The sequence below is a fragment of the Halichoerus grypus genome, chromosome 1 (genome assembly GCF_964656455.1).
Source record: "Halichoerus grypus chromosome 1, mHalGry1.hap1.1, whole genome shotgun sequence".
NCBI lineage: Eukaryota > Metazoa > Chordata > Mammalia > Carnivora > Phocidae > Halichoerus > Halichoerus grypus.
Window position 1 is genome coordinate 58748703 of NC_135712.1, and position 18781 is coordinate 58767483.

Genomic DNA, 18781 nt, shown 5'->3' on the forward strand with positions numbered 1-18781 from the left:
ATAATGATGACGACTGTTCTCACTTACTACACACTTACTACATGACTGGCACTTTTCATTCATCATCTCATTTAATAATAATAATAATAATAATAATGACCACAGTAACGGGTAACATTTACTATATGCCCGCTTTACTCTAAGTAGTGTACCTGCATTATTTCTTTTAATCCTCATAACAGCCATGAGATGGGAAATACCTATTGTCATCAATATTTTGAGATGTGAGAAACAGGCTCGGAGTAATCGCATAAATTTGTCTAAAGTCAACCACATACATGCTAGGATTATCTTCATTTTAAGATAAGGAAACTGAGACTAGGAAAGGTGAGGTAAATAGCCACGGGTACTGAGTGAGTAAGTGAAGAGGAGACTCAACCCAGGTGGGCCTGACTCCCAAGGCCACCACTCAGACCACGGCCCAGCCTGTCATGTGGACAGTGAGTACGTGGGGAAGCTGCTGGGGGAAGAAAAGAGAACAGATGCACCAAAAAGAACCAAAGAAAGGACAGTAGTCAGACTTAAGCTGCCTCAAGACTGGCCCATCTGCTCAGCTTTTCCTGAGCCCCAGGCAACTGGTATTTTTCTAACAGGTTTCCTTTTCCCTAAGGTGACTTGACTGCCTCAACCTCTAGGCTGTGAAACCAAAGGAGCTCTCCTCAGAAAGTCCACACATCATTCTAGCCTTAACACCCCTACTGTGGGGTGCCTCAGAACAGTTACCAAACATATATTATGAAACTACCTACCTACCAGCATCACAAAACAAAGCCTGGATTGTAAAAGACAGCTGACTTGGGTGAGGGGGTAAGCTGTCATCTAACTTAAAGTAAGCAAAGAGAATTCAGAACGCTGACCTTCCGGATATACAATAAACACAGCCCAACACTGCCCCCACCTCAGCAAATTCTACCTTTGTTCCTCGCCTTTTAAGGTGACCTATTGAGCTGTCACAGGAAATTCTTTCTCTGCTCTTGTGAGAGCCATAAATAAAGAACAATTCAAACCGCCTACTACTCTGAGCTTTACACTTGCCTGGGGTATTTTTCTTTTCAGCTGTTATAAAAAACTTAAAATTTTTTAACAATGTAATTATCTAAAAAAGTAATGAATAATAAAAATCAAATTTCACTAAATGATCAGGCAGTCTGATACACACATTACATGCAATGTAAACAATTATGAACGGAATGTTTTGACCTTTTCAGTTAATTCACAGTTAGGTCTTGGCCCAGGCATATCTTTATTTTATTTTTAAGTTACACTGAGCAGGACTCTCCCCTATATCCTCTAGCTGGAAGATCAAAGTGGAATAAAAGAGATCCAGCATTATTTGTCTCATGAGTTAAGCAAACATGAAGTACACAAAAGAGTCCAAAATCAAAATTCTGTATGCCTGAAAGATTAGAGTTGCTCAAGGAGGGGTGGGGTGGGGGGTGGGTAGGTAAACTAAGATGAATTTATTTTGCAACACTATTCTCTCAGACCCACTGAATGCACAATCTTAATAATGTTTCTGGTCCAAAAAGCCTTCTGTATCCCATGTAAGTTGACCTGTGACACAAAGACCTGAACACTGAAAAAACAATAAAAAGTAAGAATCTTAAAATCTTTACCTTGTTCATTGTTTCCTCCATTAAGCAGGAGTTCATCATTTTGCCTTTTCAATTCTGTTATATATTTAAAGGCTTGGTCCAGGATCATATTCTTGCTCTGCCAAAGAGAATTAACCATTTAAAAGTTTCACTGAAGAGTAAGAACTTGCAGAAAGAAACTTAAAGCTTTGGTTTTATCACATATATGTGACATGTATCTTTTCAAAATTAAAACAGGCACCATATTCAAATGCTTCTACTGTTCATTTTTCATTTACTAAGTATTTATTGAGCATCTACTATGTGTCAGGCTCTGTTCTAGGCACTAGGGATATAATAAACAAAACAGACAAAATTCCTGACCTTTAGGAATATACATTATATATATATGTTTGTGTCCCCCCGTAATTCATGTTGAAACCCTGATCCCGCATATGATGGTATTTGCAGGTGGGCCTCTGGGAGGTAATTAGGTCATGAGGGTAGATCCCTTGTGAATGAGATCAGTGCCGTTAGAAGAAAAGACATGAGAGAGGTGATCGCACTCTCTGTCATGTGAGGACATAACCAGGAAAAGAGCATACACCAGGAACTGATGTATGCTTAGACTTCACAGCCTCCAGAACTGTGAGAAATAAATTTTCTGTTGTTTAAACCACCCGGGCTATGTTATTTTTCTCATAAGAGCCCAAACTAAGACACTGTACTATAATCTATTTTGCATGGGGAGGTTGGAGAGGGCCCCTCTTGTAAGACAAAGCAAAAACCAGAAGGAAGTACAAGGAAGTATGCCCCGTGGATATCTGGAGGAAGAGGGTCCAGGTATTAGGATCAGCAAGGGCAAAGGCCCTCAAGCAGGGCTGTGTTCACACATTGTAGGAACCGTGGTGAGGTGAGCAGAACTAGAGTAAAGTATATAGGGGAAGAGTGGTAGGAGGAAGAGGCCAGAGAGGGCTTTCAAGGCCATGTAAAGATTTTAGACTTAAATATTATTCTTTACTCTATGAACAACTGTTAAAAATAAAACACAATAAGTGACATTCCTTTTGACTTTAGTTCTCTAGACCCTATTCTAGAGGCAACTGCCATAAAGTTATTTATATATCCTTCCAGAAATATTCTAGGCTGATACGTGGATCTATTTATCTATCTTTAAAAAAAAAAAAAAAAAAAACAGATAGAAGGATACTATAAACAGTATGCTACATTGTTCTTTTTTATTTAAAAATATATCTTGGAGATATTTCCCTATAGAGTTTAGATATCTACATTATACTTTGTAAAGGCTGAATTTATTTTATTTTTGAGTCCATTACTGACAACTTTTAAGCTGTATAAGAGGCATTTTGTTTTTTTATTTTTCAGCTATTAAAATGTTGCGGTGAATGTTTAATTTCTATTCCAGTATGTATATTATTAAATATCCCCAGTACTTTATCAGATAGCTCTTTTCAGGTAGGAATCAGTGATTTAGGGCTTTGGTTCACAAAGTTACAATTCTGGGTTTCTTAGACTGAGTCCCAACAGAGACCCAATATAATCTAGGAAACATTTTATTTTATTTTATTTTATTTATTTTTTTTTTTTTTAAAGATTTTTTTATTTATTTGACAGGGAGAAAGACAGCCAGAGAGGGAACACAAGCAGGGGGAGTGCGAGAGGGAGAAGCAGGCTCCCCGAGGAGCAGGGAGCCCGATGTGGGGCTCGATCCCAGGACCCTGGGATCATGACCTGAGCCGAAGGCAGGCGCTTAATGACTGAGCCACCCAGGCGCCCCCTTTTTTTTTTTTTTAAAGATTTTTTTATTTATTTGACAGGGAGAAAGACAGCCAGAGAGGGAACACAAGCAGGGGGAGTGGGAGAGGGAGAAGCAGGCTCCCCGAGGAGCAGGGAGCCCGATGCGGGGCTCGATCCCAGGACCCTGGGATCATGACCTGAGCCGAAGGCAGACGCTTAACGACTGAGCCACCCAGGTAGGAAACATTTTACAGAGAAAAAATAAATACTGTCCTTTCTTAAAGCAAGAGTTGAGACAAAGGCAGAACCTGATAATACCCATCTACTGCCTCTCTACTGCAGATGGGGCTAAGGACATGTAGCAATAGTGACGAAAATCTTAATCTACTTGGCTTCTGGGAGCCAAATACTGACTTTCATTGCACATTCTAGGACACCAAGGAAGTGAAATGACTATGGTTTCCTTTCAGAGAAACTTGTAGGAATGACAACCAAGAGTAGGAAAGTAAGATATTACTGGGCAAACACCAATATTTCCTGAGAAGCTACTGTACATTGAGATGTGGAGAAAGAAAAACAATCGGAAGACATAACAGAAGACAAAACATAGTTCCTGCCCTTAAATTTGCTATCATGTTAAGGAAACTCAAAGTGCATTAAAACACACACACACACAAATGAAAAAACACACTTATGCAAGACTAATTACCGTCCTGTAGAAGAGAATGAAAAGAAACTGAAGTGTAAGATCTTGCCAAGGGAGATGGTATTGAGAAGCAAGCAAATTGATCTGGCCCTCTGAAAGCCTGGGGAGGTTCAGGACTGGGAAGCTCCAGCTACCACAAAAGGTGGGGTGAGGTATGGTGTTAAATTGAGGGGACTGGTGGAAAGACTCTTCTTATGCAGAAATAAAAATTAACCCCCTCCCCCATACACACACATCCTACGCAGCTGGATGACTTCCCCTTCCTGCCCCAACTGCAGGAGACAAGTTTATTTTCTGTGAAATTTGAAACAGAGAATTTTGGCCTCAGGAATGGTTGGCACAGAAGTGGACAAGATGAGGCAACTCAGTGAAGACAGGAAGGTAAAGTAAAATTCTGCCTCCTAAAGCATGAGACTCTCCAGCACCCTTTCCCCAACCCAGCTCCCAGAATATGGCAACCAGCCTTATACTCCTCTTCCCAGCCTTCCCATTCGTAGATAGGGGGCTGAAGGATTCTTGTCTGGAAAATAAAAGTTAATACTATTCCCAAAATTAAACAGGCTACCAATATTGATATTTTGTAATGCTACAAAAACAATAACACTAGCTTACCACCTAATCACTCAACAGTTAGGGCACCAAAAGTCAAGCCTATTCAATCGGCTTTTTAATGCCTCATTCTCAAATATGAGAACACAGCTAAGTATCACTAAACATTTAAGGAAAGTCTCCAAAATGAAAGACAAAACATCAAAACAAAGGGAAAAAAAAGAAAATCAGAAGAAACAAAGACAAGAAGAAGAAAAAAATTTTAAAACCTATATAACATGCTCAGAGATGACATGATATTGTATTCATGAACCAAACATGTGATACGAAAAAGAACAAAGAGGATAAGAAAAAGACTCTTGAAAATCCATTTATCAAACCTTATGGTACCACTGCCAAAGTCTGTTATTCTCCCTGGGTAAAGAAATTTTAGGTAAAGAAATCCCTAACAAAATTTTATCAAACAGTATCTACTGAATACAAATAACTACAATTAGATTAAAAGTATGAGAGCTGAAATTAAAAACAGAAGAATTGGAAAAAGACCAATCAGTTGAGACTGAAGGGCAGAAGGTTCCAGAAGTAAAGTCTCAAAGGAAAAAGAGAAAATGGAAATTATGTGGTACACTTGACTATGTAGAAACTCTAAAGAGACTGTTGAAAGTGTGGAAAGAATTAAAGATAGGTATAGAGAGAGGTGCCTAGGTGGCTCAGTCAGTAGAGCATGGGACTCTTAATCTCAGGATTGCGAGTTCAAGCCCCATACTGGGTATAGAGCTTACTTAAAAATAAAAAATAAATTTAAAAAAATTTAAATAATAACAAGATAGGTATATAAACAGTTAAGCAAATGAAAAACGAGGCAATTACTAACCCAAAAAACACAAAAGTTACATATAGGACAAAACATAGTAATAGTACTCCTTCCTACCATAAACAATATTTTCAGTCTAAAAAACAAAAAACTGAATATCAGTTTAATCAAAAGTTGGGGCGGAATTATATTGGGGGGATTAGACAAGGCAAAGACAAGGGAAAAGAATAATAAGAAGTCAATAGATAAAATCTAAAATAGAAAAATTAAGATATAGTAATATAAGCTTATTATTTCAAAATATAAAGGTGTATTCCAGAAGAAACAGTTGAAAATGGATGCCTTTCAGTTGTTGTATTGGACTTGGGAAACAAGCAGGCCAGAGACTAACATTGTTGTTTTAAGCTTTTTAGTGCTATTTGTTATGTTTATATATTAATTTTCACATATATTAATTTAATTAAAAATTAACCAAAAAAGGCTAACACAAATTATGAAATCCCATTATAATGAAACACTATATTACCATGAAAAAGAAAGGTGATCATATGAGGAAAGGTATCCCTAACTAAAAGTCTACTATATACTGATGAATGAAAATGACAAGGCAGGTTATAAAACAGCACTCGGTGTCTATCTATCTATCTATCTATCTAATCATAAAGCAATGTCTGAAGATATGCATAACAACATTTGTAACAGTAGTTATAACTTAGAAGTAGCACGTCAATTTATTTTTCAAACTTTTTTACGCCTTTCATATTGTTTCCATTTTGTTTTATTTTGTTTTGTTTTCCTCATTATCAGAGGAAACAAAAAGCTATCTTCATGAGGGAAAACTGTCCCCTTTAATAAGCTGAGATTTATGTACCACTGGAGGCTGATAGGGCACGGAGAACAAAACTGAGATATTTGGCAGATTAGGTAAGAATTTAAAGACAAAAAAATATGATTGACAGAAAATAAAAGAAATGCCTGGTAAATACAATAGCACATAAAAAAAATGTAATCATGGGACTGAATAATTCAAGATCTTAAAGATCTAGAAATTACATGGTCCATTTGATCATGTAGAACGCTCTACTAGAAGACTGCTATAAGTATGGGGAAAACTAAAGATAGATATATAGAAAATTAAGCAAATGAAAAACAATGAGGCAATTAACTATATACCATAAACGACAGGAAACAAAAATAATCACTCTGAGGAAAGAAACAACTCAGGGAATTATCTGTTCACAAGTAATGAATGAAAATAGGAGTGGACTTCTTACCTGCTTCAGGGCAGGGGAACATGGGATCAGCTCTCCTATCCTGTTTATTCCGGCATTGATTTTCTTCTTTCTATGCCTCTCCACTAGATAGGGGGGAAAATCCATTTATCAAACCTATGGTACCACTGCCAAAGTCTGTTATTCTCCCTGGGTAAAGAAATTTTAGGTAAAGAAATCCCTAACAAAATTTTATCAAACAGTATCGACTGAAGACAAATAACTACAATTAGATTTCTAAGAATGTCGTATTTTAAGTCTAGTATTATAGGAACTGATATAATAATACTCTTACTAACACTTTTAAAATGTGATCTATAATAATTAAATTCAAATTATAAACAGAAGTTGCTAATATTACATCACTGTTAAGGCCATTATTATGGTTTCAAGTAATTACTAGAGATTTTAGTGATAACTAAAATTTAAGAACCCACTAACAAGCTAAGATACTGAACAACTGCCTTTTCATATGGGCAAATGAGACCTACTTAGATTACAGAACCTTAAAACACCTCTTAGGATGTCTAGAAGGCATTTTTCAAATAGAACAGCCGTTAGTTATGACTTAAAATTTCTACAGAGTCTGGTCTATTCACTTGGGCCACATAAGACTTTTCCCATCTAAGAAATTGTGCAACTGACAATATCTCAATCACATTAACTAAGAAATATTCCAGGCTTACATGCTACAACTTTATAAAGATCATATGGAAGGGTCAAGAGGGTACAAGATGATCTAAATAATTTCAACAAGACACTGTAAGTAGAAACATTAGTCTTGGCTATTTCCTGTCAGGTTTCTGAAACCTTCCTTTCTAACAAGACTCCAGTACTTCTAATAGGATGATCTTTCAGATTGACCACAAGCAGGTCTTGTTTTGTAGAATACAGACTTTTTGCTTCATAGTCTAGCAGGAAAGACTTCTTTTCAATGACATCTAATTATTCTCTCAAAATAAATTACTATCAGGACACATTTATGACACCATGTAAGTTGATTCCAATAAAAATAATGAGTTCCTATGGCCAAAAAAAGATCAGATTTAATTCATTTGGCCAAAGAACACAAAGGAATAAAGTATAACTCACATTTCTTCTGAATTCTCTAACAATAGTATTTGTTCTTATCTAAGAGTGATTTTTAAATGGGTGGAGGTGGAAAAAAAAACCCAACAACATTAAGACTCTTTACCCACAGTGATAAAGGGGAATTCAAAGGCAGGAAATTCCCGTTTTGGGGAGCAGCAATATTCCACCAGTGTTCACCACCTCTTTCCATAGACAAAAATTCCCCCAGGGTCCTTTCCTTAAGGAAGGGAAGATATCGTTTATAGAGTAATAGATAATAACTTCTAAAATATTTTGTTTGAGATCTGGACTGTAGCCCCTGAAAAATAAAATGTTATAAAATGTACCAAATTGTAAAAGTACACACAATTCCTTCTATAAATGTTTATCCAACTTTGGCCTAGAAATTTGATATATGTATTTTCTACATTTTTCCTATAATTGAGGACTCCACAACTTCATTTAAGCTATTCACATTTCAAGGACCTTTAAGATCTTACTGCAGCCTGCTGCTCATCTCTTCCCTACTCCTCTAGGTAGCTAGCCCCCTCTGGAATTTCTGCAAAGACACATACTCTTTATTCCATTTGGGAGAGGTAGAGCTGGACTCCCTCAGTGAGTGAAATCACTTAAACCACTAGTTTCAGGGGCATATTAATCCTTAAATTATCTAAATAGACAATAATTTAGAAGATGATAAGCAAACCATCGTCATGAGACTCAAGGGGCGTTTTGTCAATTAAACAATAAAGGAACAAAAAAGTAAGGAACAGAGGTGCCTGGGTGGCTCAGTAAGTTGAGCATCTGCCTTCAGCTCAGGTCATGATCTTGGGGTCTTGGGATTGAGCCCCATACAGGGCTTCCTGCTCAGCAGGGAGTCTGCTCTTCCCTCTACCCCTCCCCCTCACTCATGCTCTCTCTCTCTCTTTCCCTCTAAGAAATAAATAAAATATTAAAAAAAGTAATAAGGAACACTTTCCTAAAACATAATGAATAATGATGCTATGCTTATAACATAAAAACTTACAATCAACTACAGTATAATTTCATTTTGAATGCAAAAAGTGCTAACAAGTAAAACTGAAATTGTTTCTAACCTGCATTATGTGTCTCCCGGTTTTTCTTCCTGAAACAAAAAGTGCAGATACAAGGAACATGAAAATAATGGGAAAACATTCTTACCACTTTATATTTGGAGAACTATAAAAATAAATTTTATGAATTTGTATTTGTTGTATCAGCAAGAAACCATCTGAAAAAATATTTTCTTAATATATATTATGGTATGAAAACCTAACTGCAGATACATCAGTATAAATTTAGAATCTACAATTTCTAGAAGTAACTACAATTCTCTATTCTTCCATACCCAGAAGTCATTGGCTAGGAAGTAAATCAACCACTGAAAAAACCTTAACTATTTGAAAAATGTAATTAAAGAGCTAGTCAACCCTCAAAGTGATATGCCGAGTAGGTGACTTCTGATGTTTGCCCTGGTGCCCAGCAAGGGGTGCTATGAACACCAGTGAGGGATACCAGCAACAGGAGAGAGGAAACTTCGAATCCCCAGGGAGAAAAGCACAGCAGTCACCAGCACCCATGCACAGACAATTGGCATTTGAGCCATCTTTTGCATTTGTGTACCTAAAAGCTAATCTCCTAAAACCACTGATTTTCCCATTTATGCACAAACATTAGCATTCTCTAATAGCTATTTGGTAAGGAAAGAGAATGGGGATTTTAATATTAATGAAAGCACCGGGCATGCAATTCTAAGCAGAAATACTGCCCAAAATGCTAGAAATTCAGAAGGAGACTTATACAAAGAACCAGAAGTAATACTGTACTGATGTGCATATTGTAATGTCACAAAATTATAATGTTACAAAATGTCTATTCAAATTGACTTCAGCCTAAATCAACTTACAATCTACAAAAACTGTTAATACTGTGCGCAAGTAAAAATTTCAGGAGAAAGTAAACATTTAACATAGATTTGGTATTATACAATTTTAATTACTGATTATCATTCTTACTTGTTACACTGTTAATAAAATAAGAAGGACAGGTAAATTTTAGGCACCGAAATGAAAGTTCCCTGAGGACTACCTATTTAGCAAAGTAGGGACTAATTCTGCTTATCTGCCCAAATTATATATTATTTTTGGACCAGGGCTACATACCTGTGCTGCTTTTTTGTAGGAGTCTCATTCTCTGTCATTTCTGGCATGATTATAGTGATAGGAACCTACAAGGCATAGAAAGACACACCAGAAAGTTTAAAGTTAGTATGTTAGAGACACTGATTAATTAATAGCAATTTGGTTTGAAAACCAAAATGCTAAAAAACAAAAGTGACATCATGAAGAAGCACTGGCTTAGCTGTCGTGGATAGAGAAAGGTATCCTTTCCTTTAAGAAAGGTATAAGAAAACAAGACAAAAAACATTATAACTAGCAGATGGAGAGCATGGTGAATGTCAAATGTGAGGTAAAGCCAGAAAGTGCTTGAGAAGACTAGACTAGGGCAAGATCATTATGGGCTTGGAAATCTAGAAAGGCTTAAAGGCAGTGTGGATTTGAGCAAGACCTGGAAAGACAGGTAAAACATATTTGACTTGGGAGAGTATGTTCTTTGTTCATGGTACTGTTTGATATGTTCTACAAAATTTAAACTAGGACAATGGTCTTCCTCTCTGAACACAGAAAAAACAAAAGTGACAAGCGTACAAACGTAATATTCCATACACGGAAGCAACCACTCACTCAACTCATTCACTCATTTGCTAGCCCTCTCCCAAACTGCTAGAAGTCGTACGTTATCACTCAAAAGTCATTAAAATCTGGATAGGAGAAGGAAAATTCTACTTATATTTAAAATATCAAGATACTAAAGAATATACATACTATAAGGAAATATATTCATATGACAAAAAAAGCCTGAAAGAAAATACATGAAGATACTAGTCATAGTTATGTAAGGCCAGCAATATTATATGTGCTTTCTTTCCCTTCTCTGATTTTCAAAAATTTCATAATGAAAACCTTAATGCTTTTAAGTCTCAGGGACTGACAGCCTTTCAAAAGCGGTCCATCCAGTTGGGATACCTGTTCCGATACACTGGAGGAGGTATAAGTGCAGTTTCTCATTTTCTGAGTGTAGAATCGGAAGTCAGAAAGCATGAGTTTAGGGGCACCTGGGTGGTTAAGTGTTCAACTCTTGATTTTGGCTCAGGCCATGATCTCAGGGTTGTGAGATGAAGCCCACGTGGGCCCAGTGCTAGGCAACGGGCCTGCTTGGGATTCTCTCTCTCTGCCCCTCCCCCCCAGTATGGTGCTCCCATGTGCTCTAAGGGGAGGGGAGGAGAGGGGAGGGGGGAAGAGGGGAAGGGGGGAAGGGAGGGAGGGAGGGAAGGAAGGAAGGAAGAATGGAAGGAAGGAAGGAAAGAAGGAAGGAAGGAAGGAAGGAAAGCATGAGTTTAAAATCTGGTTCTGCCATTTCCTAGCCGTGAGGTCCTGGGCAAGCTAGATAGCCTCTTGGAACCTCAGATGTTTCATCTACAAAATGGATCATAATCAAAGCATCTAGACCATTGGGTTAGTTTGAGAAAGGAATGAAAAATGCAGGGGGAACACAGCAGCACGGTGCCTAGCAGCAAAAAGAATTCAACCAATGTTAGCCATGAATAATAATGGCGGTATTTCAGGTTTGGCTCTAGCCCTGGAAAGGGGGAGGAAGGGTCCAGGGAAGTAAGCAGAAGTGAATGCTGACAAGGTAATGACAGGATGTACTGGCCGAAGCAGCCTGCAGAGAAATGTGCACTCAAGACCCATTTCCAGCAGCTGACTCCACCTTCTTCCTAACATCGGTGATGGCACACATCAGCCTCAAAGCAACACACTCACATGAGATAACCATATAATGACAAATTGGGACAGGTGAGTCAATAAATAAATCCCTGTCACCTTTCTCACCCAAGGGCTTGCAAAATTTCTTCACTTTTGATGCCTGGCTTCCAACGCCTCCCGTTTCTGATCCAAATCTATCATCTTCTGCCAGAAGATGGTCTATAAGTTATGTTTTCTTCTTACTATACAAGAGAAAAATCAATGAATGTTTATAGTTGCTAGGTTTCCATTAGCAGCATGTAAAACGACTGGCAACCTCTGGCATGTAGGCAGATTTTTAGTGGCATACAGAATGACCCTGAATTCTCCCCACCACTTGAAAGCTAATGAGTGTAGTTGCTTTAAAAAGTCACTCTCCAATGGGTTGCCCATGTCCTCAACCCCCGCCCCCCCCAAAAAATGGTAGCAAGGACTACAGCCATTGGATGGTTCCCAGGAGATTCTCTCCTTTGTCTCTGACATGCTGCTCACTGTCCCTCAAGTTCTTACTTTCCTCCACCTACTCCACCTACACTAAGATCCGCCCTCAATTCTAAAATTATCTTCCCTCAATCTCCTACTTCCCTCTCCTCTCTTGTGATAGTGACTGAGAACTTACTCAGGGGTCCCCCCCAAAGGCAGTGACACTAGAAGAGAGCTTCCAGGCCTGTGCATCATATATGCTCTAAAACATGTCGACTTGGGGGCTTCTTCCCAGACAAAGGAGAAGCCTGGGTAGAGCCCAGGAATCTGTTTTTTTCAACAAGGTACTAGTTAAAAACTACACATTGTCGGCCCATCCCTGACCCACTGAATCAGTCTGAGGGAGGAATTCTAATCTTTAAGGGAGGAGTCTGAAATTTAATGATGTCCCCAGGGGATTCTTATCAGGAAAATTTAGAAAGGCAGGCAGGTATCTTTAGTTGGTGGAATTTCAGGCATCTGACTGATAGCCTATTGTAGGAGAGATTATTTGGGATACAGCAAGACAGCTGAACATATAATTTCACCTATAAACCCAAAAGGTCAGATTTCTCGTGTATCCATGAGTCAGCATTTGGTCATTAATGTCACAGTTCCCGTTGTTCCTCTGGAGCACTTTTGAAAGTTTGCAGATTCATATTCCAATTAAGATACATGAAATAAAAGTTCCAATCTTCTAAACATTTAGAATCTTAAAGGAAATGATGCTAGAGGCTTATCACATAAGTAAACATATTCATTGCATGGGGGCGGGGGTGAGAGGCAGGGGTTTGACTGAAAGAGGTGTATCATCCAGTTTACCAAATGTCACTATAAATATCCACCTCAAACCACATTTTAACCAATTCAATTACATCTATCAATGCACAGTTGTTTCCATATGCTACTCCTGATATTAAAATTGCATTCCTCACATTAAGAAAGAACACTTATCAAAATAATAAACTATATAATATTGTCATAAATCCTTGCCCACTGATTCATTAACCTACTAAAAAGGAAATGTTACTTTTACAAATATACCTTTTAAAATATTTAAAGTGCCATGAATTTTTAAGGCAAAATTTCACAATGTTACATTAGTAACCATGAATTACTATTTTTCATGGTAAGAAAGAATTATTTCTGAAATAATCAAGTCTAATCCAATGGTTCTCAAAGTGTGGTTTTGATGGTTTTGAGATCACTTGCATCAAAATCAAAACTTTAAAACTGTTTTTGACTCTCACCGTAAAACTTACATTATAGTAAAATGCACAAATTTTAAGTGTAACATTGAGTTATGACCAATGCACACACCTGTGTGACCCAACCCCTATCACGGTACAGAACATTATTATGACCAGAGAAAGTTCTCATGACCTTTTCTAATCAATACTTTGCCCTACTCCCACAGAGGCAAACAGTGTTCTCATTTTTTTCACCACTGAACTTTATAATGCATTAACTGAGAACTCTGTTGTGTCAAGCTTTCACTCAGCATAATGTTTCTGAAATTCATCCAGTAGTTTATTCCTTTTTACTGCTGAGTACACTGTATAACTGTGTGGGAGTTTATAGCTCAGTTTATTTTTCTGTTGATGAACAAACACCTGGCCTGTTCCTGTGTTTTGGCTACTATGAATAAAGCTGCTATCCATGAACATTCTTCTGTAACATTTTTCATGGATATAGTCTTTCTTTCTGTTGAGTAAATATCTAGGAGCAGAAATGCTTAGTATACGCCCTGCAGTTCTACTGCTAAGTATCTACCCGAGAGAAATAAAAAAGTATATCCACAAACAAGACTTCTATGAGAACATTTGTCATACTTTCCCCAGAGTGACAGTACCATTTTGCACTTCACCCAAAATGTAAGAGTTCTGGTTGCTCCATATCCTTCCAACGTTGGCTTTTGTCTGCCTATTCATTTCAACCATTCTAGTGGTTATACAGTGGAATCTCATTATAGTTTAATTTTCATTTCCTGGATGACTGATAATATTGAGTACTTTTTCTGTACATATTAAAACCATTTGTAGATCTTATTTTGTCTGCTCATATCTTTTTGCCAGTCTTTTAATTGGGCTGTTTATCCTTTTATTATTGACTTAATAGAAAAATCCTCATAGGGGCATCTGGGTGGCTCAGTCGGTTAAGTGTCTGCCTTCGGCTCAGGTCATGATCCCAGAGTTCTGGGATCGAGCCCCATGTCAGGCTCCCTGCTCGGTAGGAGCCTGCTTCTCCCTCTCCTCCTCGTTTGTGCTCTCTGTCACTATCTGTCTCTCTCTCTCAAATAAATAAAATCTTAAAAAAAAAAAAAAAGAAAGAAAAATCTTCATATATTCTGACTTCTTGTATCTTCTGGATACCTGTCCTCTGTCTGAAATATATTTTGCAAATATTTTCTTCCATTATGTGATCTACCTATGCATTCTCTTAATTGTATCTTTTGGTGAGCAAAAGCTCTTGATGAAGTAAAACTTATCAATTTTTAATTTATGATGATTCCTTTTATGGCCTGTCCAAGAAACCTTTACTCATCCCCAAAATATTCTCCTACAATTGCTTCTACAAGGTTTATGATACTGTCACATTTAGATCAATGATCCATATTATGTAAGGCAGGAGGTAGGGATTAAAGTTCATTTTTTCTTCCATATGGATAGTTAGTTGTTCCAACATAATTTGTTGAAAAGATTTCCTTTCCTCAGTTGTACCTTTGTTAAAAATCAAACGTCCATATTAGTGCAGTTCCATTTCTAGGCTCTCTGTTCTTTTGCTCTCTCTTCTGAGCTATCCTTTTGTTACTACCACACAGTACTGACTAAGCATATGTTTAAAATATAGATTCCTGTGCCTCACCCCAGACGTACTGAATCGGAATCTTAGGAAGGACAAGCCCAGAAATATGATGTTCTAGCAAGCTTCCTAGTTGATTTTTCTGCACCGTAAAGTTTGACAAGTGCATTATTTTAATACTGTTCCTCTAAAACTGATACAAATCAATGAGCTTACAAACCAATGAGTCCACATGGGAAGAACAGTGAACCTGGAACTAGGAAAATGAGCTCTCATTCTAGATGTGCTACTCCTGTCTATATCAAGGCTATCCGAAAGAACTTTGTGCAGTGGAAATATTCTATATCTGTGCTGTCCATATGGTTGCTGTTCGTCACATGTGGGTATTTAATGCTTGAAATGTGGCTAGTGAGACCATGGAATTAACTTTTAATTTTATAAATTTTAAGTAATTTAAATTAAATAGTTACAGGGCGCCTGGGTGGCTCAGTCGTTGTGCGCCTTCCTTCGGCTCAGGTCATGATCCCAGGGTCCTGGGATCGAGCCCCGCATTGGGCTCCTTTCTCCACGGGAAGCCTGCTTCTCCCTCTCCCACTCCCCCTGCTTGTGTTCCCTCTCTCGCTGTGTCTCTCTCTGTCAAATAAATAAATAAAATCTTTAAAAAAAAAAATTGAATAGTTACATGTGGCTAGTGGTTACCATATTGGGCAGCACAGGGAATTTTAAAAATAATTTAAAAGATGAATTTTAAAAATTGGTTAATGAATGTCAACTTCCTACTTTTGATATTGTCCTACAGCTGTATGTCACTACTAGGGGAAAGTACATCAGTAGTACATGGATTCAGTAGTACATGGTATTTTTGTAACTTTGTTTGAGTCTATAACTATTTTAAAATAAAAAGTTTTAAAAAGTGAATTTAAAAAATTGGTAAATGCTACATACATAAAAACGTCTTGTGAGTCTGAGAACTGCACCAAGAATACACAAAATAGGAGAGGAAGGGAAGGTGCAGGAGGTGCAGAGAGAAAGAAAACTTGGACTAGACTGTGAAGGAATTTTCTGTATCTAGTAAGTATGTTTAGCTTTTATCTCAAGATCAGTGGTTGTCAGATCAGCGCTGGTCTGAAACAAAGTTACCCTCGTCTACAGTAAAATGAAAAAAAGTACAACGAAGTAAGGATTTTTTTTCTTTTTTATTGATCTGTAACTTACATACAATAAGTCATCAATTTAAGTTCACTGCTCAATGAATTTATATATGTGAATACACCCATGTAACTACAACTAAGATGAAGATATGGAACATTATTGCAAAAGGCTCTCTTGAGGTCCCTGCCACTTAATCCCTTGAAATTTCTTTCAAAAACATATATTCAAAGAAGACTATATATTACCAAGGAAGACAAACAAATGACCAATAAGTACATAAAAAGGTGTTCAACATCATTAATCATCAGGGAAATGCAAATCAAAACCATAATGAGATCTCACCTCATACCTGTTAGAATAGCTGTTACCAAAAAGGCAAAAAGTAACAAGTGTTGGTAAAGATATGGAGAAAAGGGAATCCTTGTACACAATAGATGAGAATGTAAATTGGCACAGCCATTATGGAAAACAGTATGGAGGCGCCTCAAAAATTAAAGACAGAAGTACCATATGATCCATCAATCCCACTTCTGGATACTTATCCAAAGGAAATGAAAACACTATCTGTAATCCCATGTTCACTGCAGCATTATTCACAACAGCCAAGACATGGAAACAACCTAAGTGTCCATCGATGGACGAATGGGTAAAGAAAATGTGACACACACACATATATATATACACAATGAAATATATATATTTACATATATACATATACACATGTATATATTTTATACACACATATATGTACATAATGGAATATTATTCAGCCTTTAAAAAAGAAGGAAATCCTGATATTTGTGACATGAATCAACCTGGAGGACATTATGTTAAGTGAAATAAGCCAGATACAGAAAGACAAATACTGCATAATCACACTTACATGTGGAAACTAAAAAAGCTGAACTCATGATAATAGAGGGTAGAATGGTAGTTGCCAGTGCTAGGAGACAGGGGAAATGGGGGAGGCTGATCAAGGGTGCAGACATTCAGTTATAAGAGGAGTAAGTTCCGGAGACTTCATGTACAGTATGATGACTGTAGTTAATAATAATTTATTGTATACCTACAATCTGCTAAAAGAGAAGATCTTAAAATCTTTTGTTCTTACCACAAAAACTAACTATGTGAGTGGATGGATATGTTGATTAGCTTGGCTGTGCTAATAATTTCACAATGTATATATATATCAAAACATCTTATTGTATACCTTAAATATATATAATATTTATTCATCAATCATACCTCAATAAAGCTGGAAAAAATATATGTTTATATTCAAAAGTGTGCTATTACCTCACACATTGCTGGTAGGAATGTAAAATGGTACAGTCCCTTTGGAAAACAGTTTGGCAGTTCCTCAAAGAGTTAAAACACAGAGTCACTCTCTGATCCAGCAATGCCACCTAGGTATATACCCCAAAGAACTAAAAACACATGTTCACACAAAAACTTGTACATGGATGTTTGTCGCAGCAATACTCATAATAGCCAGTGAGTCGAAACAAGCCAAATGTCCATGTGAATGATGAATGGATAAGTAAAATGGGCTTCTCCACACAAGGGAACATTATTCAGCAATACAAATATTTGAAGTACTAATACCTGAGATAGCATGGGTAACACTTGAAAACATTATGTTAACTGAAAGAAGCTGATACAAAAGGTCACATATTGGATATAAGTCCACTTATATGAAATGTCCAGAAGCAGATCCACAGAGACAGAAAGTAGATTAGTGGTTGCCAGGAGTGGGGGAGGGAATGAAGTGTGATGGCTAATGGATATGAGTTTCTTTTGGGGATGATGTTCTTGAATTAGACTGTGGAGATGATCACACAACTTTGTAAATAAGCTTAAAAGCACTGAATTATACACTTTACAAGGGTGAGTTTTGTGACATATGAATTACATCTTAATAAAAAATATAAATAAAAAATGAAGGGGAAAGCAAAAAAGTATGCTAGAAATATAAAATGACATCTCCAGATTTAATCAATGCTCTGTTGGCAAACACTTTTTTTTTTTTTAAGATTTTTATTTATTTATTTGAGAGAGAGAGAATGAGAGAGAGAGAGAGCACATGAGAGCGGGGAGGGTCAGAGGGAGCAGCAGACTCCCCGTCGAGCAGGGAGCCCTACGCGGGACTCGATCCAGGGACTCCATTTTTAAAAATTATTTTGAGACAAGTAATTATATAACTATTTGTATATATTATATAACTATTTTATACACATAGCCACATCTAATATTCATTAATTCATAAAGTAAGTGGCATTAAAATAATTAGTAATTTGTCCACAGTCACATAGTTAATAAGTGGTGAGGCAAGATTCTAACTTAATACTATCTGACACCAGAACCCAAGTCCTTAACTATTTTCATAGTGCTTCTCTACGTCCCCCATCCCTTGCAGCAAAACAAACCAAAAAAAAAGAAAGAAAGAACACTATATAGTACATTTTAGCAAAACCACATCTTCAACTATTATATTCCTTCTGTTTCAATTTATATCTTATTGTCCTGGACATATGTAGGTGGTAATATCTAGCCCAGAAAACTTATTTTCTCATAAGGCCCCTGCTCAAGAGAAAATAAAAACATCAATCAGAAGCCATATGCAAATAAAAAGCAACTTGATTTATAGTTTTCTCATAAAACAAAATATTCAAATAATCTGCTTTAGACAGGTGTTAAATGTTTGAAGTAGAATTCTACTGTCAGGCACTGTTTAG

At 37.0% G+C, this 18781-nt stretch overlaps 1 protein-coding gene across 3 annotated transcripts in view; it reads right to left on the bottom strand.

Annotated features, from left to right (window-relative positions):
* The window catches only part of USF3 (upstream transcription factor family member 3), a 50259-nt gene that overhangs the window by 13263 nt on the left and 18215 nt on the right, over positions 1-18781 (bottom strand). Inside the window, exons 2-6 of one of the 3 annotated variants that reach the window (XM_036107165.2) lie at positions 11718-11833; positions 9927-9991; positions 8841-8869; positions 6676-6758; positions 1617-1713 (exon numbers count right to left, since the gene is read on the bottom strand). In XM_036107165.2, the coding sequence (XP_035963058.2) occupies positions 1617-1713; positions 6676-6758; positions 8841-8869; positions 9927-9973 (256 nt within the window). In that variant the 5' untranslated portion in view covers positions 9974-9991; positions 11718-11833. Of the gene's footprint in view, positions 1-1616; positions 1714-6675; positions 6759-8840; positions 8870-9926; positions 9992-11708; positions 11834-18781 lie in introns of all 3 variants that reach the window. The other 2 variants (XM_036107164.2, XM_078066158.1) reach the window with 2 other exon arrangements.